We start from the raw sequence: 26,406 nt of genomic DNA, 5'->3' as shown, positions 1-26,406 counted from the left end.
TTTTCTGGATTCTCTTTTCCATTGATCCATCTGTCTAAATAGTTGCTTGTACCATTCTATTTTAATTATTGTACTTTTATAATATTTTTAAAATATCTGATAGGGCCGGCCCCGTGGCTTAGCGGTTAAGTGCGCATGCTGCACTACTGGCGGCCTGGGTTCAGATCCCGGGCACGCACCGACGCACTGCTTCTCCGGCCATGCTGAGGCCGCGTCCCACATACAGCAACTAGAAGGATGTGCAACTATGACATACAACTATCTACTGGGGCTTTGGGGAAAAAAATGGAGGAGGATTGGCAATAGATGTTAGCTCCGAGCCGGTCTTCCTCAGCAAAAGGGGGGATTAGCACGGATGTTAGCTCAGGGCTGATCTTCCTCACAAAAAAAAAAGAAAAATCTGATATGGTTAGTACCCTCTTTTGTTCTTTTTTTACAAATTTCCTGGCTGTTAATTTTAGAATCAGCTTCTGTCTAGTTCCAAAGCTATTTATTTATTATTTTATTGGCAGTACCTTATTTTTATAAGTTAACCCAAAGAGACATGACATCCTTATGATAGTGACTCTTGCTGTCCGGGAATAAGATACACCTTACCACTGACTGAAGTCTTTGTGTCCTTCAAATAGTATTTTAAAATTTTCTTCATGGAGATCTTGCATGTTTTATTCTAAGATATTCTAGATATTTTATCTGGTACTTTATTCTTAGTCTTAGATTTATTCTTAGATATTTTATTTTTTCTATTATTCTTGTTCATTTCTATTTTTTTTCTTTTCTTGTTCATTTCTAAATTTAAAACTTTTTTTGGGGGGGCCGGTCCCATGGCTTTGCGTTTAAGTGCGTGTGCTCTGCTACTGGCGGCCCGGGTTCAGATCCCGGGCGCGCACCGACGCACCGCTTCTCTGGCCATGCTGAGGCCTCGTTCCACATACAGCAACTAGAAGGATGTGCAACTATGACATTCAACTATCTACTGGGGCTTTGGGGGAAAAAAAAGGAGGATTGGCAATAGATGTCAGCTCAGAGCCGGTCTTCCTCAGCAAAAAGAGGAGGATTAGCACAGATGTTAGCTCAGGGCTGATCTTCCTCACAAAAAAAAGAAGCCCTCTCCACTGATGAGGGTCTTCTATAAAAAAAAAAAAAAAAACCGAAAAACTAAATTTAAACTTTTTAAAAATGAATAATGTATTTTAGCCAGACCCATGTAAAAAAAGTTATTTTGAAATTTTCAACTTAGCTGTATTTGATTCAATTTTGGTGAATCCTAGTTCTCAATACATAAAGTCATTGGCGAGAGAGATTTTCATTCTTAATTATTAGTCTGTTTTCTGCTACTCAGTGCCTTTGTTGTTGTGTGCCCTTTACTTTCCCTCTGAGCCTTAGTTTCCTCTTTGGAAATTGAAGAATCTGGATCAGATCTTATCTGAAGTCTGTCTTCCAGCTCTGCCCCTATTGATTCTGATATGATTAACTTCTTAGAGGGTTTATATCTGCTCATGAAAGCCCTCTTGATGCTGGGGCCTCTCTGACTCCAAGTGGCTGAGGACTGTCTGAGCTTTGGACTTTTAGTCCCTTGTGGCCAGGCTGGTGGCCCACCCTCAAGACCACGTCAGGAAGCTTACCCATATCTTCTAGAGCTCTCCATTTGGTTGAGTAGTTAAAGGTTTAGGGCCGAATTGCTTGAAGACTCCTAGTAGTATCTCCTTGGGCATATGCTTTTCCTCTCCATTCTCTCCTCTGGACCCTTAGCCCTCAGGCTTACTGTCCTCAGGCCATCTACGTATCTCCCAGTGCTGCCCTCAATGTCTGCTTTTTTTCTTTCCCTCTCTGTCTCCTGCCCCTCCTTCTCCCTTCTTCCTTCCCCAGGGAAGAGAGTGGAGCCTAAGGGGTAAAAGAACTAGCTATGCAATTAGCCAGGCTTGTGTTCTGATCCACCTTTGCCCCTCTTCAGCTGTGTGACCTTTGGTAAGGTTTAGAGAGAATAAATGCAAAGTGCCAGCACCTGGTTACTGCCAACAGTATCAAAGTGAATTAGCTTGCCCAGTAGTAATAGGCTCTTAATACATAAAAGCTATGTGCTGGGCTCTGCGTTAGGAGCTTTTGTACATGACCCATTGATTCACAAACAGACCCACGTGGTCGGTAGGAATAGTATCCCATTTTGCAGATGGGGAAACTGAAGCCCAGGGTGGAGAAGTGACCTGTGCAAGGTCACACAGTTAATGAACGTCTGAGCCAGAATTCAAACTCAGGTTTTTGTCATTCCAAGTTAACCTTCCTCTAAGAACTTTCCTCTGTCCTCATAAAGTGGTCAGAAAAGTGAAAGCTTCTAGAAATGGGAGTGATTTTTCTGAGATCAGCACTGTTTAATAGATCTAAATGTTCTTCATCTGTGCTGTCCAGTACAGTAGCCACTAGCCTCATGTGGCTATTGAGCGCTTAAGATGTGGCTAGTGGGACTAAGGAACTGAATTTTTAACTGAATTTGTTAATTTAAATGTAAAGAGCCACAGGTAGCTAGTGGTGGCCATATTGGCTAGTGCAGTTCTAGGTGAGTGGTTGCAGCTCAGCTTCTGTGTAAGTGAGCTGGGAGTGCTCTCCCGCCCCCTCCCTCCACCCCTCCCCCCACTGCCCCCCCCCCCCCCGCCAGACAGGTGGGTCTTATTTTTGGATGGAGGATACCTTCTGAGTTTAATTTTTATTGCTTCTTTAATTCTAACAGTGTGAAGAGTGCCAGTGCTGGCAGCATGGGGTCTGCATGGGATTACTGGAAGAAAATGTGCCTGAGAAATACACCTGTTATGTTTGCCAAGACCCTCCAGGTAGAGATTCTGGAGTCAGGGGTATTAACAGTATGTAGCTTTTTCCTTAGCACAGCTGGCTGTCAAACAGCCTAAGTGGTCTTGAGACTCATGTCTTCGGCATCAGCTAGACTCTGACTCCTCCTCACCTTTCTTGCTCGCTCACTTGGTGGCCAGCTATCCTGAACTTAGCAGTAAGAGAGCATAGAGGTTCACCTAGTGGAAGGCCTGGCTTTGAGCTAGAATTTTTTTTTATTGTGGTAAAAATCATATAGTGTGAGATCTGCCCTCTTAAATTCTTAAGTGTACAGTACAGTATTGTTTATAAGCTATAAACATAATGTTGTACAGCAGACCTCTAGAACTTCTTCATCTTGCATGACAGAAACTCTATAAAAACTGTGCAACACTTTACAAATTTGTGTGTCATCCTTGCATAGGGGCCATGATAATCTTCTCAATATCGTTCCAGTTCTAGAATATGTGCTGCCAGAGTGAGCACCTTTTTCTTTTCTTGAGAGTTCATGAGGATGTAGGCTCTGTCCTTGGCTTCTCCGGGCTGTTGGAGGGTTAGAAACCTGCCTCTGCTCCCTCTGGTGGCATCCATCCTCCATTGCACCGTTGCTGCCTGGAAGGGAAATACGCCCTTGAGGGGAAGGGGAAAGTGTGGTTGTGAAGAGCCTGTCTGCCACCCAGAGCATCGAGTTAATTTCTTAGTTTGTTTCATTGTTCCGTGGCCACAGGGTTGGCCTGTGGCTCTTGGGTGCCCCTTTCTAGAAGTCTCAGGGGTGGATTATAAATCTGTGGTTCTTATCTTGCTGTCAGTGGAATGGTGACATCTCCCTTCACTACCTTTACAGTCTCTCCCCTTGGTTCCAGTCCCATGATCCTCTAACAGATAGATAATGCTTGAGAGCCTTTGTTTCTGTTATTCATTTTAGTCTTATGAGGTGGGCCTGGTAGGAGCTCCTATTCCCAATCTCCTGGGGAGATTGATCCCCAGAGATAAGAATGACTTTCCTAATCTCATAAAGCAAATTGGAATTAGAACTGGCTTGTGGGGCCAAATCGGTTGATTTTGTTGGTTGTGTAGGGAGAGGCTGGCCACCACAGTTCGTTTTCCTGCAGGTAGATCCCCTTGGGGCCCTGATGACCTCTGTTGTGACACTGTGTCTCCTTGTGCTAGATTAGTCCATAGATGGAGAGGAGTCTGCCTTGGTTTGTCCCTTTATCCCAAGGAAAGAATATGGTCAGGAGATTAGTCTATGAGTTCTAGAATATTATTGATGGACAGGATCTCAGAGACCACTTAGGTTCAGCCCTGACATTTGATAAGTGAGCAAATAAATACAGGCCCAGAAGGGACATGACTGGGCTAAGATCACTTAGCCAGTGAGTGCCAGACAGGAGATGAGAACCAGTGCCTCTGACCTTTGTCTTGTAAAACAAGTTGGTGTTGGGCCGGCCCATGGCTTAGCGGTTAAGTGTGCGCGCTCCACTGCTGGCGGCCTGGGTTCGGATCCCGGGCGCGCACCGATGCACCGCTTCTCCGGCCATGCTGAGGCCGAGTCCCACATACAGCAACTAGAAGGATGTGCAACTATGACATACAACTATCTACTGGGGCTTTGGGGGGAAAAAAAAAAAAAAAAAAAAAAAGTGTTAAAACAAGTTGGTGCTGCTCTGGCCACTCCTGCAGCAGCTGCCTCTGAGATGCCACACATACTCCTGAGGGCTCCTTAGGGCAGCGTTTAAAAATCTCTTTTGTCTACTTTATTGTCTCTCACTCTTTCCCTTCACTTTTCCCTTTTTACAAATCATACACACCGTCTTCATCAATTCCTGTGCACTGTCTGAACTTTTCCAACTCTTAATTGCCAAGACTGTAAATAGCCTCCTCCTTGAATTGAGCACTCTGTGTCTGTCACATTTATAGACTGTTTTGACTCCGCAGTGTCTTGGGCCAGAAGTTTAACCTAACAAAATTTGCCACCATGTGTCTTAGTAAAGCCAGAAAGAGCCCAAGGACCTTGATAGGGATTATGTGGGTTATTTCAGGGTTGTTATAGATATGGGGAGGTGAACAACAGTCTGATTGAAAGCTGTCCCCTGGGCTTTTGGAGCAAGAAATGCTGCCAAGTCACATGGAGTTGTTTTTTCACTCCTTCCTAAAGATCCCTGTAATGAACAAGACCACTGAAGCCATCCAGTTCATCTGTCATTATAACAGACAGGAAATGGAGGTCTAGAGAAGGGAGAGGACCTGACCATCTATTTAGTTAGGTGATAGGTGACAGTTGGAAGGGGACTTGGGGCTTCTTTCCATTTGATAAATCCATTCAAGATGCCTTTTGCAAGACACTGGAGATATAGCCATGAACAAGATGGTTCCTATTCTTCTGGCTCTTAGTGGGGTTGGGGCCAGAAACCGATGTCAAAGTAAGTCAAATAAACACATTAGAGAGGGATGAGTGCTTTGAGGGGAAAAAGCAACTGCATAGGAAACGACTAGGAGGCCCTGAAGAGGCTATCTTACTTTGGGAGGTAACAAAAGGCTTCTCTGCGGAGGTGTTAAGGAGCCAGTCCTGCAGAGGTCTTGGGGAATAGTGCTCCAGACAGAGAAAGTGCTAAAGCAGAGATCTTGAGACCAGAAAGAAGTGGATGTGTTCCGGAAACTGAAAGGAGGCCGCTCTAAGAGTGGGACGAGAAGGGCAGGAAGGAGCCAGGTCCTACAGGCCTCATTAGGCCAGAGTTAGGGCTTTGGGTTTTCTTCTGTGCACAATAGGAAGTCATTGAAGGATGTGAGTAGGAGAGGGAATGATGTGATTTAAATTTAAAGAGATATCCAGGGGCCGGCCCGTGGCTTAGCGGTTAAGTACGTGCGTTCTGCTACCGGCGGCCCGGGTTCGGATTCCAGGCGCGCACCTATGCACCGCTTCTCCAGCCATGCTGAGGCCGCGTCCCGCATACAGCAACTAAGAAGGATGTGCAGCTATGACATACAACTATCTACTGGGGCTTTGGGGAGAAAAAGGAGGAGGATTGGCGATAGATGTTAGCTCAGAGCCGGTCTTCCTCAGCAAAAAGAGGAGGATTAGCATGGATGTTAGCTCAGGGCTGATCTTCCTCACAAAACAAACAAAAAAAAGAGATATCCAGGTTCCCACTTCACCTCTGGCCATTCCAGAAAATTAGGAAATTTACATGCCCCAACACCCAATAAAGAGCCCAGAATATAGTAGGTACCAAGTAAATGTATATTGGATGAATAAATGAACACATTGAACATACCAATCCATCCTTCCAATAGTTTGTGTGATAATTATGCAAAGGTGAAATGGTCTGGGTTTCCTTCAGGCCAAGTATTAACTCTCTCATTGTCATTGCTTTAGGTCAGAGGCCTGGCTTCAAGTACTGGTATGACAAGGAGTGGTTGAGCAAGGGACATATGCATGGTCTGGCATTTTTAGAAGAGAACTACTCCCACCAGAATGCCAAGAAGATTGTAGCCACCCACCAGCTTCTCGGTGATGTACAGAGAGTGATCGAGGTTCTGCATGGCCTGCAGCTCAAGATGAGCATCTTGCAGTAAGTGTGGCACCTGCAGCTTTGGGGAGGAGTCTGATTTGGCATGGTGTGGGGGCAGGATAAATTTGAGAAATTAGAAAACCATAAAATCAATGATAAAACAGATGAGTTTGAGACCTTTACTAAAAATTCTCAGATGATAAATATTCTTTTTTAAAAATCAACTTTATTTGGGTATAATTTACACATAATTAAGTTCACCCATTTCAAGTGTCTGTTGAGTTTTGACAAATGTCTACACCCTTGCAGCCACCACCATAATCAAGATATGGTATATGTATTCATAGTTTAGTTTGTTTTTTGTTATGGTGTACAGTTCAGAGGTTTTTAAAACAATTGTGGTAAAATATACGTAATATAAAATTTACTATCAACCATTTTTAGGTGTACAGTTCAGTAATGTTAAGTACATTCACCTTGCTGTGCAACCAATCTCTAGAACTCTTTTCATCTTGCAGAACTGAAACTCTACCCATTAAACAACAACTCTCCGTTTCCCCTCCCCCCAGTCCCTGGCAACCACCATTCTACTTTTTCTCCATGAATTTGACTACTCTGGGTACCTCATATAAATGAGATCCTACAGTATTTGTCTTTTTGTGACTGGCTTATTTCTCTTAGCATAATGTCCTCAAGGTTCATCTGTATTAAATGTGTCAGAATTTCTCCCTTTTTTTTTTTTATTTTGTTGAGGAGATCAGCCCTGTGCTAACATCTGCCAATCCTCCTCTTTTTTTGCTGAGGAAGACAGGCCCTGGGCTAACATCTGTGCCTGTCTTCCTCTACTTTATATGGGACACCGCCACAGCATGGCTTGCCAAGCAGTGCGTCGGTGTGCGCCCGGGATCTGAACCGGCAAACCCCGGGCCACCACGGCGGAGCGTGCGTACTCAACTGCTTGCGCCACTGGGCCGGCCCCAGAATTTCTTCCTTTTTAAGGCTGAATAATATTTTGTTTTATGTAATACCACGTTTTGTTTATCCATTCATCCTAAACATCCTTGATTGGCAAACAAAGTAAAATTGAAAACTGCTGGAAGAGATACTGTTGGCAGGCCTGCTGTCCAGCATAGTGGTTGCTCATTAAGTATGTCTCTTGATGGTTTGCTCTCATACAGAAAAGTTTTAGGCCTTTGGGAGCTGGACTTTGGCCTTTTAATGGGCAGAAGCTTGAGGAGTGAGATTGAGTGTGAATTTCCTTCTGTGGTTGCATTCTGTGTGTCAGATGACCTAAGTTCATGTAAGCTTAGAAAGACTTTGCCTCTTACTGGGTTCTGTTGGCTTTTATAACCTATCCCCACTTTACCAAGTAGGGCAACTGAGGCCTTGAGTGGGGCAGCTACTGTCCCATGGTTTCCAGGGGTAGAGCCAGGTCTAGAACTCCAGTCCTGGCTCCCGTCAAGTACTTGTTGTAACCTTTCTAACCGCCTCTCCTTGGTGGTTCCATGAATTTTCTTTTGGTGTTAGCACAGTCTATGGCAGGGACAGCTTCTCTTCTGTAAAAATCTCTCCTTAAGTTCTCCCATGAGCCTGCCCATAGGATGCCATTTTAGTTGTCATCAACAATGAGAAGCCAGTGCCACAAGTGAGTTAGACATGACAGGCCACTCCCCGAGAAAGTTCCTTTCATTTGTGCTGATTAGTGCTGGAGGCCTCTTGGCATCGGGCAGAATGTCAGTCCTGGGATGGCAGAATTGGAGTCTGCTTTCTCTTGCATTCTGGTGCACAGAGGCCTGGCTTCAAGTACTGGCATGACAAGGAGTGGCTGAGCAAGGTGTATTCAGCAAGGGTATATATTGGTTTGAGTAAAACCTAAGCTGCTATAACAAAGACCCCAAAAATAGAGGCTAAACCAAAACAGAATTTTCTTTATCACATAATGAATGGTCCAGGGCTAGGCAGGGGTCCAGGCCAGGTAGGTGGCCTTTCTGCGGGATTCCGTTTGTGGACTTAGGGACTTGGGTTCCTTCTGTCTTATTCCTCTGGCATTCCATTGGGGTACCCTCATCTGCATGGTCAGAGCAGTCTCACCTGTAGCTCAGCTCTGTCCCAGCCCCCAGGTGGGGAAAAAGAGAAAAAGGGAAGAACAAGCAGTTTCATGGACACACCTAACTTCAGGGGAGGCTAGCTGTGTGCCCTGCTCAAGCTCAGGAGTGAGGGTGGAGGTGGGTACAGGAGACAGGGAGGCTACTTGCTGGGGGACATCAGCTGTCACTGTAACAGAATCTGTTGACGTTGATTGAATCAAGTGACAGGCCTGGATAGGATGTCAGAGACAAGCTATTCCCTCACATTTCATAAAATCAGAAAGCTTTACACCATATATACCAAATGAATTTCTTCTTAACGAGATTCCAGAAATCGAAGTGGGTAGAAGATGGTCCATGTGAGGGCCTGGAAACCTCAGGTGGTGCTCCTGATTGTAAACTTTGCTATGTTTCCTTTCATTTGAGGATTCTATCAGATGGTGTTCTCTTTCTTCTTACTGAAATGCCAGTGCTCCTGGCCCTGTCCCATATTCTGGAACCCTGTCCCTTCTGAATCCCTGTTTTAGATCCTTTGTCTTTATAGCAGTGACTTTGTACTGGAATTAAATCTGACTTCTAACAATTCAGAAGAAGGTATAGAGAGATCTTGTTAGTCATTATCCATGGAGAAAAGATCCTGGGAGGGGGGAGGTGGTCCCAGTATGTCTCTGTACACATGGGTAGCCTCTGCTGTCACAGGCTCTGGGTCTTCATTCTCAGAAATATTGTTCCTAAGTGGCCTGGTGGATTTCTTTTCAAAACTGAACAATAAAACTGGGAGTAAGTAACTTCAGAGCATCTGTTGTCATTTAAAAAGTAGCATACATATCTTGTACATACTTTTTTCATGATTGACAGGGCTTACAAGGAAAGGCCAGGGTCATCTTTGTGTGGAGTAGTAGCTGGGTTTCAGATCCTAGCTGGGAGGGCAGAAATTATAAGAGGGAAAATGTAAAGACTTTCATGATTTTCTTTCTCTCTCTCTCTCTCTCTCCCCCTCCCTCTCCCTCTCTCTACCTCTCCCCCTCTCTCCCTCTCTCCCTCTCCCTCTCCCTCTCCCCACCCCCGTCCCCGACACTTGGCCCTAGGCTAACATCCGTGCCCATTTTCCTCTATTTTATATGGGACGCTGCCACAGCATGGCTTGACAAGTGGTGCGTTGGTCTGCGCCCGGGATCCAAACCCTCAAACCCCGGGCCGCCAAAGCGGAGTGCGTGAACTTAACCACTACGCCACTGGGCTGGCCCCTTTCGTGATTTTCATGCAAGAGGAGATCCATACTGTGCCTTATGTTAAGAGATTTCAGACTACAGTAGACTTGAAAGTTAACAGTGACTCCCATTTTCCCGATGCAATTATGATTTCAGAGGTGTGACTGGGGTCTTGGATTCCCGGACAGGCTGTGATACCCTGTTGGAGATGGCCCAGGACCCAGGCTGCCTTGATGCTGGTTGTTTCTTCTCCTCCTCCAGCAGATAGGAATGGTTTGGGGATTGTTGGAGTGGGAGAGCTGACAAGGGATAATTGCAGCTCCTTGGGAACAGAATTTTAGGTTCCGTAAGATCACTCCATGCCTTCATATTTATGGCCTATTCTATTTCTGCAAGAATGCTTCAGTTGAGTGTGGAGGGTACCCATACATGAGAGTTACTGGTTAGGTTAAGCTTGTGCTTTCCTGCTGATCTGGTTTTGGAGTTTCTCAATTAGGGGCTGGGAAGTTATTCTTGACAATTATACTGTGGGATAATTCTTCTTTGTGTGGGATTGTCCTGAGCATTATAGGATGTTTAGCATCCCTGGATTCTGTGAACTAAGTGCCAGTAGTACTCCTCATCATTGTGACAATCAGAAAGGCCCCCACACATTTCTACACATCTGTGAACCGCGTGTGAGTAGCTCCTGTCTCTCCTCCCACTTGTTTCCAAACACCCCCTGGAGGGCACTGCCCTCCCAGCTAGGAAGTGCTGGGAGCCCACGGACCTTACTGCAGAAGTCCACTATTTTTCTTCCTCCCTCCCTCCCTTCTTTCCTTTCTTCCTTCCTTTCGTTTAATGATCAGAGGTTATAATGGAAGTTCTAGGTGGTAAAGAAGAGAAAAAAGGTGAAATTTATCTAGAGTAGTGGCTTTCAAACCTAAAAATATATATATCCCACAGTAATAAATACATTTTATATCACTCACACATATAAAACTGAAACTAAAATTTCACAAAACACCTACTCTTACTTAGAATGGTGCACTCTGATATTTTTTATTCTATTTTTCCTTTTTTACAATTGGATATGATCCAATAGGTTAAGTTAATGACCCTCTATTGGGTCAAAACTCAAACAGTGAATGATTTTGGGAAACTCTAAAGTCATATGCAGAGTTTTATGTGCACATACATGTAGGCAGAGCTTTCAGCAGATTTTCAGAGGAGTCTGTGGCCCAAAAAAGGATCAGAATCCTTGTTCTTTAATAAACATTTCTCTTTGAATGGTGAGAATAGATTTTAGAAGAATTTTTAAAAACTTTATTATTAATGGCCTATACATAGATGACTTTTGATTTTTTCCCCCCTGGGTCATCATTGTGTTTTTATAATTGAGTGCCATTGCATGCCAGGATTATCATGACTGTTTATTAATAAGTTAAGGTTATTTTTAGTAAGTCACATTTGATTGAAGAGCACTTTACCACCAACAAAGTACTTCCATTCAGATTAATTCACTAAATCTTGGGCCGGCCCTGTGGCTTAGCAGTTAAGTGCGCGTGCTCCACTACTGGCGGCCCGGGCTCGGATCCCGGGCGCACACCGACACACCACTTGTCCGGCCATGCTGAGGCCGCCTCCCACATACAGCAACTAGTAGGATGTGCAACTATGACATACAACTATCTACTGGGGCTTTGGGGAAAAAAAAAGAGCAGGATTGGCAATAGACGTTAACTCAGAGCCGGTCTTCCTCAGCAAAAAGAGGAGGATTAGCATGGATGTTAGCTCAGGGCTGATCTTCCTCAAAAAACAAAATTCACTAAATCTTTATCACACTCATTGCTCGTGGCAGACAGATGATTAGCCCAGTTTTGCAGAGGAGGAAGTGGGAAGGAGGCTGGTTGGGTGACTCATCCCAGTTGCAATGCTAATCAGCAGCTAAGTTGAAAGACTGCAAGTCCATTCCCACTTACTGCTGGTATACACAGTAGGAGCTTGCCTGGAAGTGGTCTCCTCAGAGATGGCTGCGGATTTAACATTGCCTCTTGCTTGGCAAATGGTGGTTTGTAGCCAGATAGCCCAGGTGGGAGCTCTTCTCCCTTTTGGGAGAGTGTTTGGGAACTGAGAAGCCCCTGCAGTGATCCCAGTTACTACAAAGCCCTTTCCATGTTTGCCCTCCCAACAGAAGCAGGGAGCATCCTGATCTGCAGCTGTGGTGTCAGCCTTGGAAACAGCACTCAGGGGAGGGGAGATCTCATTCCAAACACATCCATGTCACTGAAGCCAAGAGCAAGGAGGAAGCCCCAAGCTATAGAACTTTGAACGGGGTTGTGGAGAAGCCCCCGTCCCTGCCCTTGCCCCGGTCTGTGGAGGAGTCGTATATCACCAGCGAGCACTGCTACCAGAAGCCCCGCGCCTATTACCCTGCTGTGGAGCAGAAGCTAGTGGTGGAGACTCGGGGCTCTGCCCTCGATGAAGCAGTCAACCCAATTCATGAGAATGGTGACGATTCCCTCTCTCCACGCCTAGGCTGGCCTCTAGACCAAGACAGGAGCAGGGGGGACGGTGACCCCAAACCTAGCTCCCCAAAGGTATGTGGCTCGCTCGTACTTGTTCTTAATTCACTGTTTGAGTGCTTGTAAGTTCTCCTCCTCGGGTTAAATGTTCAGTGGGATATGTTTATTATAAAATTGTATTTATTGTAAAATTGTATTTAAATTTGCTTATCATAGATGTGTTTTGATTAAAATGGGTGCAGTCAGGAGAGCCCACTTAAGCCAAAGACCATCGGTTCTGGGAAATGCCCATGAAGTGGCATAGTCAATGGGTGTGGGGGTGGAGAGGTGGGAAGTAGCAAGGAGGAAAGGTTTGATTGGAACTTGACAATAAATGAAACTAAGTTAGGAAAATGAGTTTTTTTCTTTAATGCAATTTACATTATAATTGCATTTAGGTGCTAATTCTTAGCATGAGCAAAGAATGAGTCAAGTGTTTTGTTGGGCATAAGTTTTTCAATACAATTCTATGATAGCTTTACTTTGGCTTTTAACTTCGCAGCCCTGACATAAGAACAGTTCGTTTTGTCAAAATATTTGCTGGTTTCATCAGTTTTCACAAGAGCTACTCTCAATTTTTTGTTATTCAAGTCATTCTCTTCTGGAGCCCCTTGTGTCATCCTCTTGCCAATATTGTCATCTTTAACTGTTCCTGGTCTCCTTCTGCCCTGTCCTCAGTTGTCAGTGAGGCTTGGTGTGATTTGAGAGCTTCTCCACTCTTGTCATCCTTACTTTCACAGACTTCACCCTATAGGTTGGGATCACCAGCATTAAATACGTTGCTGCATATTGCCAAGAGGGAGCGTTCTAGATTATAAGTCCCTCAAGGTGGGCATTGTTACCTCATTCATCTGTGCCCTTGCCAGTGTCTAAACAGTGCTGGGCAAGGCTGGTAAAGACACAGTCTTTGGAGACAGATCCAGTTTCAAGTCTAGGCTCAGCGACTTGTTATCCGATTCTGAGTGGGTCCCTTCACTTCCTCAGACGTGTCTCCTCCCCCACCTGTAGAATGGGTGAGTGACAGTGCCCTCTCAGTTATTGTGCAACATATCTGTGAAAAGCTCTCAGCACATGGCTTTGCACATAGTAACCTCTAAATAAATACTAGCTAGGATCTATTTCATTTCAAATGAATGAATGAAAGGTTGAGATCACAAACTCCAGAAAAGGTTTGTGATCCTGCAGACTAGGCAGATTTCCTAGAGGCATCTGGCACATAATAAAAAAATCAGGAAATACTGGGCCTAAACAAGGCAGTCAGGATTATAAATCTCTTTCATTGATGGCAGGCTGACCGTAGGCTGGTACTGTGTTTTATAGACCGTATCCTATTTCATCCTCATGAAATGAGGATGAGGAAACTTTAAAGTAGGTTTTACTACTTCCATCTTTCCCATGTGGGAACAGAGGCTCAGAGAGGTGAAGTAACTCATCCAAGTTCACATGTTCAGCAAGACACGGACCTAGGACTTCAAACTAGCTTGTCTGACTCCCATATGCTAACCGTTGTCTACACTCACCCTGCTATACTCTGATCTCAGGGCTCTGGAAGCCATTCTCTGAGGCCTACTTCAGGCCTAGGGCATTGGGCGAGTCACTCCACTGGGAGGCAGCTGTGAGGCCCTCTGAGCCAGAGGTCTGTGCTGCCCTGAGGCGGTCACGATGGCTACAGCAGGCACTCTTCTGCTCAGTGTCCAAGAGAGAAGGAGGAGAGAGAGATGGAGATTTGGAATGTTCAAACTGCAACTGATTTTTCAGGTGGCTGGTTGGAGAAGGGGCTGGGAGCTGTCTCCACTCAGTAACTTAAATGCTGTTGCACCTCCAGGTGAGGGAATATGTCTCCAAAAAGGTCCTACCAGAGGAAGCCCCTGCTCGGAAGCTGCTGGACAGAGGCGGAGAGGGGCTGCTGAGCACCCAGCATCAGTGGCAGTTCAACCTGCTGACCCACGTGGAATCTCTTCAGGACGAAGTCACCCACAGGATGGACTCCATTGAGAAGGAGCTTGATGGTAGGGCTCCTTCCTTGGCTCCCTGCCTGTTGGCAGGCACTGTGAGCCTGCCTGGATGAGCTGCTTTCTGAACCGCCAATCTAGCTCTGCAGGGATAGCTATATTTTTGCCTCCTCTTCTTTTCAGTCTTACTCACCTCCATTCTCCCCTCTAGATGGGCAAGCCTCACTTTTAGTATTTATCGGACACTTCTAAGGCCTGTGTGATGTCAGGGGTCCTGCCTCTCTTGCCCAGTCCCTTCTGCAAGGAGAATGTGCAGGAAAGCAACTGGACTCTGCTTGCAGGCAATGTGTGATCTGAGCAAATCTCAACTAACCAAGTTCTGTGGGGAATTGAAACTTTGACTTAATTGAGTTTTTAGGATGTCTGAGGATTCTCTGAAAAAACTTTTATCTTAGCCTTTGGTAAAATCTAAAATGAAGGCTTCTCCTCTTTATCAGTAGAGATTTAAGAACTTGACTGAGTCATTTGTGTAGCCCCTGAGTATTTCTCCCAGATGTTAGTGCTAACAGATGGGCCTGGAGGACTGAATTTGTGATGATGAACATGATCAAGTTCAGTGTTTTTTGATCCCCAGGAAGTTGCCAGTTTGGTTTTTGAAGACAAAATTCCTTCTTGATTGTTCACTTATTTCCTGATTATTTGTTTTCATCTTTTTTTTTTTTTTTTTTGGTGAGGAAGGTTGGCCCTGAGCTAACATCTGTGCCCATCTTCCTCTATTTCGTGGTGAGTCTCCGCCACAGCACGTCTTGATGAGTGGTGTGGGTCCACACCTGGGATCTGAACCCGTGAACCCCGGGCCGCCAAAGTGGAGCACACTGATCTTAACCACTACACCACTGGGCCGGCCCCTGTTTTCATCTTTAACATGGAGCCCAATTAAGAAATAAATGTTTTGTTTGATGTGTGAGGATTGTGAGTACAGTCAGGCTATTATTACTGTAATTGGGGCTATAAAACATACTTAGATGAAATAATTCAGAAAAATGCCATGTGTTACACAAGCTAGGGTCATGAGGTGTGGTCAGGAAGTTTGTATGGCTGAGGCCATGCCAGGGGAAGCAATAACATGAAGGCTTCCTGGGACTCCTGGGACTGAAGTGGAGCCTTGAAGAGAGTGACATTTTCTGCTGGAGAGGGGGTGACTCGGGGTAGATGATAAGATGACTGGCTCCACTGGAAAGGGATTGCCCTGTTGGAGGACAGTGAGAAAGAGAGACCTATAGGCCCTCAAGTTTACGTCCTGCCCCTGAGGCAAACCTGAGGAACTGGGAATGGGAGGCTAATTCAGGGTCCATTGTGAGGGCATTTCTGGAAGGGGGAGTGTTGCTGTCGCTCTTTTACTCCTGAAAGGTTTCCTTGGGCTCCTTAGAATTGTAACTGATGCCACTGTCTGTGAAAACTCTACTGTTATCGAGCTGAGAGAGGTTCAATGCCAGACTGAAAATTGTAGATTTTTGAGAGAATGCCAGTAGGAGTGGCCCTGGGTCCCTGAGGCTTAGCACCATGGAAACAGGGTGAATGTTCTGTTGTTGCCAAAGGAACCTGTCCTTAGGGCAGAAGTCAGACCCTACCTACTTCTAACACACTGCTTTGTGCCCCCGGCACCCCGCCCCCGCCAATCACCCAGCTTGGGCTGCTCCAGCCCTGGGCTCACTGAGTGGGCAGTGTGGTGAGGATGATAAACTTGTGCTCCCTTCTCTGACCTTCCAGAGGACTTCTTATGTGTCCCACTGATTTGGGACCACATACTCTGTTCGTGTTCTAATACTCCAGGCCCTGAGAGGTTACCAAGGAACCATGAAAATCAATTATAAAGTTTAAAGATTTTATTCAGGTAAAGAGACTTTTGCATTGTATTTAATTAAGATTAGTCAGAATCCCATTTTATTTCTACTATAGTAGGGAGTGAAGTCTCTTCATTTCATCTGAATACCATCAAGCTAAGCTCAGCTTTTACAGGAATTTGAATACAATATTCCTTTTTAAAAAAGGTTAGTAAGCTATTATATTGACAAATATATATACTTTTTAAAATGTTTTAATATTAACCATTATTTAAGAATTTATTTAGCTGTGTGAACAATATCATAAAAGACAAAAGATGTTTAATGACCACGAAAATATTGGATCTTTTAGCAATAGGAATATTATTTTAACAAGAAAAGTTATTGGTGCCGGCCCAGTGGCGCAGTGGTTAAGTGTGCGCGCTCTGCTACAGTGGTCCGGGGTTCGCGGGTTTGGATCCCGGGCGTGCACCGACGCACTGCTTGTCAAGCCATGCTGTGGCGGCATCCCCTATAAAGTAGGGGAAGATGGGCACGGATTAATATCCGATTGGCGCAGGGCCAATCTTCCTCAGCAAAAAAGAGGAGGATTGGCATCAGATATTAGCTCAGGGCTGATCTTCCTCACAAAAAAAAAGACAAACAGTTACCTTAGCACTGGCCTCTATCCAGAAGGTCTGGGAGAGTGTATTTGAAATGGAACTTTACCTTTATAACCTTCTGCCTTGCTTACAATCATTTTACTGCTGAGAAGCTGTTGAGCTTCCTTAAAAGAGAAACTTGGGGTGATGGCCCAGCACATGGTACGGAGAGAAGGCTGGCCTGCTAGATGCTGGGGTCCAGAGGAGATGCTGTTGGCTCCCACAGTTCTGGGTCTGGTCTTCAGCCTGGCAGATCTAGAGAGAAGGCTTCCACTTTAGGGGCTCCAAACATTCCTCTTAACTGAGCTCAGAGACTGTTGAGTGGCCTGGACTCTTCTGGTCTGCGCACTGGTGCTCTTTCTCCCTGTGCAAGCCTCCTGGGTCACCACAGTGTCGAGGGGTGTCTTTGTGAGCCTAGAACCAGATCTGAGGTAGTTACAGTGACCTTAAGAGGGCGCCTTTCAGCAATTGTAGGATCATCTTGCCAAGGATGGACTCACTGACATCTCTTTCTGCTGGAACTGACCCAGCCAGCCCTGACTGCCTCTTCTTCAGACTCACTCAGATGAGCTCGTCCAGCATTGGCTTCAGGTCTTTTCTCCATTTATTCTTGTGCCCTTTTGCTGAGCAGTCCCCTATCTCCTTCTAGTTTTTGTTTTGTTTTTAAGACTTACTAATGTATTGAAACTGGTCACTATAGAGTTTTTATTGCTCAGGAGGTCACTAGTCACTCCTATGTGACTTTGATCCTTTACTCTTGGTTTTCAAGTTCAGGTCTGAGAAGGCAGTCTTATTTTTCTTGTTTTCAAGCCCTTGTACTTGTTGGGATCAGGAAGAGGGAAGGTTCTTCCTCCTTGGAACCTGTAAATACGAACAAGAAATCTGATTGAGGGGGAAAGGTAAGCTCTGCAGAGCCCAAGCCGTCAGTGGGGCATTTTGCTAGGCCATTCCCACATTCTCTCAGTGCCTTTGTTGAGTGCCTACTGTGTTCCAGGCACAATTGAGTATTAGGGATGTAATGGTTAGCAAGGCAGACTCGGCCTCTGCCCTCATGGAGCTTGGTCTTGTGGTAGAAACAGATGTTAATGAAATCATCCCATTATATATAATTACAAACCAGGGTAGGTACTCCAAAGGAGGACAGCATGTGATAGCATGGCACCCGTAACACAGGGACCAGATTTAAGGTGGAGGGCTGGGTCTGAGGAGGGGACAGGATTGTGTATGAGGCGTCAAGCTGCTTGAGGAACAGGCACTGGGTGGGTCTTTCTCTTTCTGCATCTCTGCCTCCAGGGTCCAGAAGGTGCTCTGTGCAGGTTGGTGCATGAACTAGAAAATCTACAGGCAGGCTAGGGTAAGCACAGGGCCTACCTGGAGGGGCTGGCTCTTGTCAAAGATGCAAGGTTCCAAGATGGCCTCTTCCCAAATGCCAGAGCTTCAGGGAGTGGCTTGGGGAAGAACAAGCATCTTTCTTATAGAGAAATCCCTGTTCTTGGGAGCAAGACAGCCTTTTAAATATTGAACTAATTGTAATCAAGTGTGTTAGTACCTAGACATCTTACATTAAATACTTAGAGAAAATAAAATCAGAGTATTCTGTGCTACTGATGATAGGAATGAATGTGAAGCAAATCAGAATTTGTGGTGATAAAAAGAGACTTTTTCAGGGCCAGGCCTGAGGCCTAGTGGTTAAGTTCGGCATGCGCCGCTTCAGCGGCCCAGGTTTGCAGGTTTGGATCCTGAGCATGGACCTACACCGCTCATCAGCCATGCTGTTGCAGCAACCCACATATAAAAATAGAGGAAGATTGGCAACAGATGTTAGCTCAGGGTAAATCTTTCTCAGCAAAAAAAAAAAAAAAGGTGGGGGTGGCGTCTGGCCCTGTGGCATAGTGGTTGAGTTTGGTGCGCTCCGCTTAGGTGGCCGGGTTCGTGGGTTTGGATCCCAGGTACAGACCTACACCACTCATCAGCCATGCTATGGCAGCGACCCACATACAAAATAGAGGAAGATGGGCCGGCCCCGTGGCTTAGCGGTTAAGTGCGCGCGCTCCGCTGCTGGCAACCCGGGTTCGGATCCCGGGCATGCACCGAGGCACCACTTCTCCGGCCATGCTGAGGCCATGTCCCACATACAGCAACTAGAAGGATGTGCAGCTATGACATACAACTGTCTACTGGGGCTTTGGGGGAAAAAATAAATAAAATTAAATTTTCAAAATAGAGGAAGACTGGCACAGATCTTAGCTCAGGGCTAATCTTCAAGCAAAAAAAAGAGGAAGATTGGCAATAGATGTTAGCTCAGGGCGAATCTTCATCAGCAAAAAAAAATGAAAATAGACTTTTTCAAGTCCCTTAAGATTCTCATTTTTCTTAAAAGGAGGCTAAAACACCAGGCTCTCTGATTTCCAACATTGGAAAGCCTTATAAAGATTGGGCAGTAACACTGAGAAAGGTGGATCCTTCAAAGCCTTCTTGATGCTAGAGCTGCACTAACACAGTAGTCACTAGCTATGTATGACTATTTAGTTAAAATTGAATAAAATTTAAATTCAGTTCCTCAGTTGCACTAGCCACGTTTCAAGTACTCAGTAGCTACACATGGCTAGTGGCTACTGTTTTAGAAAACACAGATGAAGACCATTTCCATTGTCGCAGAAAGTTCTATTGAACTGCACTGCTGTAAAGCACTTGAGCTTTGTCCTAGCAGTAATACTTTGTAGAGAGGGTGATGAGTCAATGTTGCCTGAAATGGCCCTCCCTCCCTGCCCCCCGAGTGCTCAGATGGGATAGGGTGGAATTCTTGCTGATGTTCTTGCAAATCAAGTGTTGAGAACTCACTGGGTCTTCTCTCTCTTCTGCCTACAGTGTTGGAGAGCTGGCTGGACTACACTGGGGAACTGGAGCCCCCGGAGCCGCTGGCCAGGCTTCCACAGCTCAAGCATTGCATCAAGCAGCTGCTGACGGACCTGGGCAAGGTGCAGCAGATTGCACTCTGCTGCTCAACATGAAACTGGGCACCCAAAACTAATGGGGGCACAATCCTGGGGCACCTGCAGGAGGAGCTTCGCATATTTAAATAAATAAACCTAGCATGCCGAATGCACGTGACACCGACTGACTTCAGGGATCTGGGCAGGGGGTGTGATGGACATTGGACAAAGAGGCCATTTTGGCTGCTGGAGGGCAGGGCACTCTGATCTCAGAGCCTACCAAGAAGGTAGCAAATAGACTCTTGAGATTCCCTCCTTCTGTGCACATCATTGAATGGAGAGTGAGTCTTTTTGCACAAACTTCACTTGAAATCGTGCCACTGATGATAAATGGAATGAGAGCCAAAAAAGTTTAGTTGGAAACAGTTGTAAATTCAACTTGCAGCTTATTTAATTGACTTTTCTGTCAGGTTGGGGCGCATGCCAAGCCTTCTGGTTGCTGCGTGGCATGGATTTAGGCAACAAGCATCATTTTCATTTTTCCAGCTTTGTGGGAATGTTGTGACTTCACCAATCTGTGGAAGCTGGGACGGAGCAGAGCCCTTGGCTACCCTGCCTTCTCCTTAGGACTCTTCTTCACTTCTCTCACCACATCTCTTGCATGACTTCATGGTACCGGGGACAAGTTTTGTATGCTTTCACCCCAGAGCTGGCCGGGTTGTGTCTTTTGTAGCAGAGCCCATACAGCCTGCGGAGGAACTAGAATCTCACTGTAACAAGAACCGAGGAGGAGTTCCGCACTGAAGCAGGCAGGGTCTAGAGCCCAAAGGACAGCATTTTCTACCCACTTCTTAATATTGACAGCCCCCCAGTTCTGTTCAGTGTCCAAAAAGTGTTTCCTAAAATTTTGAACTCTTTCACTGTAAAGATTTGTTACAAAGAATGTGGTTTGGGCAATTACTTTATTTTATATTGTTGTAAGGAAACTTCAGATTCTACATGTGCCGCTTTCTGCTTCCCTGAAGGGTGTGTGTTCAGTAGTCAGCATTTTCAGAATTGTTTTAATATACTTTAACACTTTAAATTTTCTGTTTGTATTATTTTGTGAGATCAAGGTGATTGTGCTGCTTAAGGTCCAGGTACAGTTTGTATCTTTTGAGACAATATTTGTTACTCTCGCGGGTTACGGTTCCCCGTGTAATTGCTCTATTGTTTTGTTTTTCCTTACTAGGCCGAGTTAAAGAAAATGTTCCATGCTTTGAGGAGTGACCCGTTTCACCATTTAGTTTTCTTATCACTAAAGGCAAAAATCAAAGCACAGTTGTCCATTAACACAAGTTAATTATGGGTTCATGAATCTGTAATGTTATATGCTGCAAATATTTACTATGTAAACGTGAAGTAGCCATTATCTCAATAGCAAAGACAGTATCTCCAGCAACCTTTCGAATGGTTAAGCTTTAAGGCACAGGTCATTGTGGTCATGAAGGCCTCTGTACCAAGATCTGTTTCAGGGAATACTCTGTCTAGTGATTTGTTCACCATTTGATATAAAATGAATTTAGGGCAAGTTGACCTGCTATCGCTTATCCATCAGAGGGAATACATGTGGCTATGACATCTGTAATAAAGCTGACGCAATTCCTCTACAAGAGGCTGTTTCCCATTGCTAATATTGGTGTTTCTGGTGTGGGAAGAAATGCTCAAGGAGTGTGCATGGCATCTATGTTTTGCATAGTTTATCAGACAGCCACATTATAAGAATTGTCTGATGCTTGTCTGAAAAGGGAAGAAACAGGATTATTTTCTATAGCCACAACTGTGTGGTATGACTGTTGTATTAGATTACTAATTTTTCTTTTCTGAAAATAACATTCGAACATATCTGGGGAAGCTGTAACTTTAATGTAGTCAATCTCATGTCTTTTTAAAAGATGGAAGCAGAAACTGAATTACCCTAATTTTGCCAAGTGGCCATTATTGGGTTTATTGTTTAAATTTTGTAAAGGAAATAATCCCATTTCACTCATTGTGACTTTTATCCTTAGGGAAGCAGAGATGACTCCAAGTTCTGATAACCTCTGTGTGCTTCTCTAATTTAAAGCCATGTTGAGGGGCTCCACCCCAATTCCTGGGTCAAGTTGAATTAACCCCAAGTTGGAGCACTGGACACTGTTATTTGCAAATATTACTGTTACCATTTAGAAATATATACACTACCTAAGTTTTCTTTTGAGAAAAACTACCCATCTATAAAAAATTGCCTTGACAAAAACAGTTCTGGTTTGACTAATCATTTTGTTTAAGTGAGGAGTGTATGCAAGGTGGACCCTTGATGAGCCAACATTGCACTGTGGATACATATCTATGTTTACGCGCTATTAGAACAGAAGGCGCTGTATATAGAAATATTGCTTTGAAGCAATATTTGCAAAACATGCAAACTTCTGTATCTGTATTTGGAAAAAATAAAACATTTTTGTTGCTATGTTTCAGTCACGTTATTATAAAGTTGTCTATTTTTAATAAGCATTAATTTTTTTTATAAACATTACCTTTTAAAGGAAGCATTCTTTTACATTCTAAAGATTTATCTTCTGCAGGGAGGCAGATTCAAGCTCAAAATCCTAAATCCCAAGAACGTATGCAAAATACTGAATTCATTTAAGTGTCTTTAATATTCAAAAGTAAAATGCCCCCACCCCATACTTGCTCATACTTTGTGGTGTGAGCTGCAGGCTTGTTAGATTGTGATTGTTGAAAGCACTGCAGGGAAGACAGATTTTGCTTTCCTTATATTAAGAGATGGCCCCCCCTGCAATTAGGACCCTTCAGAGACCAACCCAAACTGCCTATGGACCCCAATTAGCTCCTTCCTGGGTGAACAGACGACTCAAGGAAGAGACTTGCAGATTTCATAGCACAGCTTCCCTATTATTCCCACATTCCTTCTTCCCTTTCTAAACAATTATGCTTATTAATAAAATGAAAGGAGGCAGTTAGAGAGATATTAACTCCAGCAATGTGAATTATCCATTAGTTCACACCAGTTCTGCTTCTTAAACCCTTCTAGAGGTCTAAAATTGGGCTAGGCAGGAGAGGCGAGTGTGGAATCTTAAACCAGAACTCACAAGAACTAACCTATCTCTGTCACTAAAACACTTATAAATAGCCCTACAGCTTGAGCCTTTTGAGAAACTTGTGCCCAAAGGGCAGGCTGGTGGAGCAAGTTGGTAGCACAATTAGTACAGAGATAACCAGTTAAGTAAGCACTAATAGACCCAGCTATTTGCACGATTCCGAAACCCACAAGCACCAATAAGGCGTACCACTATCTTTTCAGGTAACAAACTCAGATTGTAGCCAATGAGAGGTAGGGGCGAATACATAACCCAGGCTGCTGGAACCCTTATTACACAGACTCTAACTAAACAAAGGAAATCCAAGTGAGGTCCTGGGGAGCGCGCAGGAGAAAAATTTCCCAAATGTGGAGGCCTTGGCCTAGTCAACACGTAGTGATCCCACAAAAGCCAAGGAAGGCCAAGTGAATAGGAAACAAAGGCTTTATTCTCATGGGCTCCCAACTTGGTTTCGCCACCGGCCAGAAAGGAGGTTGATTTTCTCGGGAAAATAAACCCAGTAAGGGACGAACGGAAGGGACACACCAGTCTACAGGAACTGCCAAAACTCGTTTTCCGTTAACGCGGAGTAGGGAGGCAGGCTCAGGCCCCCGGACCCGATCGTGGCTCCAGTCCAGAGAGCGCCCGGGCCGCCCGCAGCTCCGCCGCTCAGCCGGTGATGCGCACATCGGTGCGGCGGCGAAGCCGGCGGGCCCGCGCCGCCTCGGGCAGGATGGCGAGCAGCTGCTCCTGCACCAGCATCTCCACGATTTGCTCCTTCGTGCGAATGTCGGGCCGCAGCCACTGGCGGGAGAGCTCCCGCAGCTGCCGAAATGCCTCCCGCGGGCCTGCCGCGTCCTGGTAGCGGAACTGCCGGAAACGCTGGCGGAACGTCTCCGGGCCGGGCCGGGAGCCGCCGGGGCCTGGAGGGGAGCGCGGAGCGGCTTCGGCAAGCGGCGCGGGGCGCAGGAGTGCGGGCCCGAGGGCCAGCTCCAGGGCCGCGGCGCCCGCCGCGGGAGGCGTAGGAATCGCTTCGGGGATCACGGCGTTGGGGCAGGAGGGCTCGGGGGCAGGCGGTGGGGCCTCAAGGGTCGACGAGGAGCCCGCAGAGTTACACTCCGGGCCTGAGCTCGGGCTGGCTCCTTCCTCTTTCTCTGGCGGCGGCGCGGGGCTCCCAGAAGCTGCCAAGCTCGGCTCGGTCGCTGCCATGACTCCGGCTCCGGACGTCACCCTTTGTCCCGCAGCTGTTGGGTCAGCACTGCGTCTGCGCGGGGGCGGGGTGACGAGGGAGACGTCCTGCTAAAGGGCAGAGCAGGCGCAACCGCGCGGGGGGCGGACACGGGCGCGCCGAGAGCGCGCCGAGGCTGCCAGCACCAGCTCAGCGCCTGGGGCGGCCGGAAGCGGAAGTCGCCGAGGGCTTCTCCATGCAGAGCTCGGCGCGCGAGCGTCTGAGAGCTGCGTCCCGGCTCCCGGACGTGGCGCCCCCTCGCGTTCGCGAGTCGCGTCCGGCGGCGGCTGCGACCGCGGAGCGGAAGGCCAATCCAAGTGTATGGTGGACTCCTCGGGATGGTGGCGCCTCCGTGCACCAGTTCGAGGAGGAGGAGTTGGAGGAGGAGAGGGAGGAGTCGGAGTCGCCGTCGCCGTCGCCGTCGCCGAAGGAGGAGGAGCCGAAAGGGGTCCTTATCCACTACGATCGCATCGCCCTGGAGGTGCGCGCCTCTCGACCCTGATGAGGATGATGGCGAGCCACGGGCTCGCGGGGGCTGGCGCCCGGCTGGTGGCGGGAGCGGGACCCCAGGACGGCGGTCGGGCACTGGGGGAGGGCCCGAGTCGGGAGAGGTCTCTCCCTTAGTCGAAAGAGGAGGGCGGTAGCACTCGCCTTGTTTCCAGGATGACAAAACATAACGTGTGTTAGGTCCTCCACACACGTGGTAAAACCTGCCCTTCCCGTGGCACAAAGTAAATGCTCAAGAACTCTTTGCTATTGTTACTTTTTTGTGTGTCCTCTGAAACCAGTGGACAGGTGGCTCTGTGGGTTCTGCTTTTAACTTTAGGATTAGTAAATAGACTGTAAATGCGTTGTTGCCCTGTATGGTGGCCACTAGCCACATGTGCTTACCGAGCCCTTGAAATGTGACTAGTCGCAATTGAGATGTGCTGCAATGTAAAATACACGTGGGACTTAGTATGAAAAAAATAATGTAAAATACCTCAATTTTTTATATTGATTACATGTTGGAATGATAATGTTTTGCATATATTGGGTCAAATAAAGTATATTATTAAAGTTAATTTCACTTGTGTCATTTCACTTTTTAAATGTGGCTATTAGAAAAATTTTAATTACATATGTGGTGTACATTATATTTCTGTTGAACAGCACTGTGCTGGGGTGTTGGAGTCAGGCTGAATCCCCAAATCCCCATTGCAGAGTTTAGTTGGCCTAGGCCAGAGTTGTTGAGAGGATTAAATTAGTAAAGACCTTGGAAAGAAAGGGCTTTTTAAATGTTTGCTATTATCTTCATTAGGTAAATTGTTTGCTATCTCTGAGCTGCAGTTTTCTTATCTGTAAAATATGGATGTAATAGAACTTACCTCATAGAAGTTATGAGACTTCAGTGAGATGATGTAGGTAAAGCATGTGGTTCTGATAGCCCTTCAGTAAGTAATGTATTCTAACAGGTGACTCAAATATATTTTGTATCCCCATTTTACGGATAGGGAAACTAGGGCCCAGAGAGAGACAGGGGCCCCATATGAAAGGTTTTGTATGGCCTTTGCAGTCCCTTTGAGCTCTGTGCAGAATGAATGGACCTGTTTAATGACCCTCAACACACCAGTGGCCCTGATAAAAAAACTTGCCTCTCACATAGGATGTGCTCTTTTGGGTGAATAGAAGTGGATTCTCACAGAACACTTTCCAGAACCCGAAAACCTTGAAAGTCATTGCACTGAGTCTTTAATGTTTTTTAGTTACTGATGTAAAAATTGGGAAATTTCACGTGCAAATCTGGATTTCCAACCTTACTTGAAAAGTGGATGAGCTGGCCACACTGGACCGACCCACATACCTGCCAGTCAACAATCAGCTGGAGCTGAGTTGAGTCTCCTTCCTTTAGACAAGATACTCTGTCACACTTGGCCTCAGTCCCCACCACACCCTATTGTCCTCTGAAATAGAATGTTGTTTGCATTTGCTAATGCTCTCAGGTTGTTGTTTTCCTCAGAGCTGGTATTTTTCTCTATTTTCTTTTCGAAGGTGGGAAAAAAGGGGCCTAGAGTTTGTTATACCTACTAGTTGAAGCCTTTGTTTCCTTTGTCTGGCCTCTGGCAGTTGGGCTTGCTGCCCTGATGAACCAGCAGTCCTATTCCCTGTGTAACAGGCAGTCAGTATCCAGGGCTAAGGGAGCACGCCCAACCCTACTTGAGGGAGGAGGGGTGGTGGAAGGCTTCACGGGGGAGAGTACCTTCAAACTGAAACTTGTGAAATGAGTTGATAACAGTGACTCCATTTTGTACCATGGACTCCATCTTGTTAAAAATATGAAACTCTGCTGACCTTGTGACTTGTCAAAAGGGAGTTATTTGCTGAGAAACGACTTTCTGAAGGACTATGCAAAACTATACTTTTTTTGTGTGTGTGAGGAAGATCAGCCCTGAGCTAACATCTGATGCCAATCCTCCTCTTTTTGCTGAGGAAGACTGGCCCTGGGCTAACATCTATGCCCATCTTCCTCCACTTTA

General features: G+C 45.9%; 2 protein-coding genes and 1 non-coding gene across 5 annotated transcripts in view; 1 reads left to right on the top strand and 2 right to left on the bottom strand.

Moving 5' to 3' along the window:
• Window positions 1-22,031, top strand: part of PHF20 (PHD finger protein 20) — a 151,034-nt gene extending 129,003 nt beyond the window's left edge. For all 3 annotated transcript variants that reach the window (XM_087445337.1, XM_087445335.1, XM_004430452.3), the window contains 5 exons: window positions 2,726-2,825; window positions 6,197-6,392; window positions 11,804-12,209; window positions 13,999-14,182; window positions 19,479-22,031. In XM_087445337.1, coding sequence (XP_087301463.1) covers window positions 2,726-2,825; window positions 6,197-6,392; window positions 11,804-12,209; window positions 13,999-14,182; window positions 19,479-19,621 — 1,029 coding nt within the window. In that variant the 3' untranslated portion in view covers window positions 19,622-22,031. The remainder of the gene's footprint in view (window positions 1-2,725; window positions 2,826-6,196; window positions 6,393-11,803; window positions 12,210-13,998; window positions 14,183-19,478) is intronic.
• LOC147914231 (U6 spliceosomal RNA) lies at window positions 3,200-3,306 on the bottom strand. Its single transcript, XR_015555682.1, has one exon. It is a non-coding gene; the product is annotated as a U6 spliceosomal RNA (small nuclear RNA).
• A 1,057-nt stretch (window positions 22,032-23,088) lies between the features above and the next one.
• On the bottom strand, window positions 23,089-24,016 carry SCAND1 (SCAN domain containing 1). The gene has a single exon (XM_014787495.2). The coding sequence runs from the start codon at window positions 23,869-23,871 to the stop codon at window positions 23,332-23,334; it is 540 nt and encodes a 179-aa protein (XP_014642981.1). The 5' UTR covers window positions 23,872-24,016; the 3' UTR covers window positions 23,089-23,331.
• Between the last annotated feature and the right edge of the window lie 2,390 nt (window positions 24,017-26,406).

This window comes from Ceratotherium simum, chromosome 21 (assembly GCF_057802395.1).
Source record: "Ceratotherium simum simum isolate JZ-2026a chromosome 21, ASM5780239v1, whole genome shotgun sequence".
NCBI lineage: Eukaryota > Metazoa > Chordata > Mammalia > Perissodactyla > Rhinocerotidae > Ceratotherium > Ceratotherium simum.
Note: the sequence above shows the minus strand (reverse complement) of the source record. Positions and strands in the feature narration are given on the sequence as shown.

Excerpts from the sequence above, each read along its gene's own strand:
- SCAND1 (XM_014787495.2), bottom strand. The coding sequence starts at position 23,871 with ATGGCAGCGACCGAGCCGAGCTTGGCAGCTTCTGGGAGCCCCGCGCCG.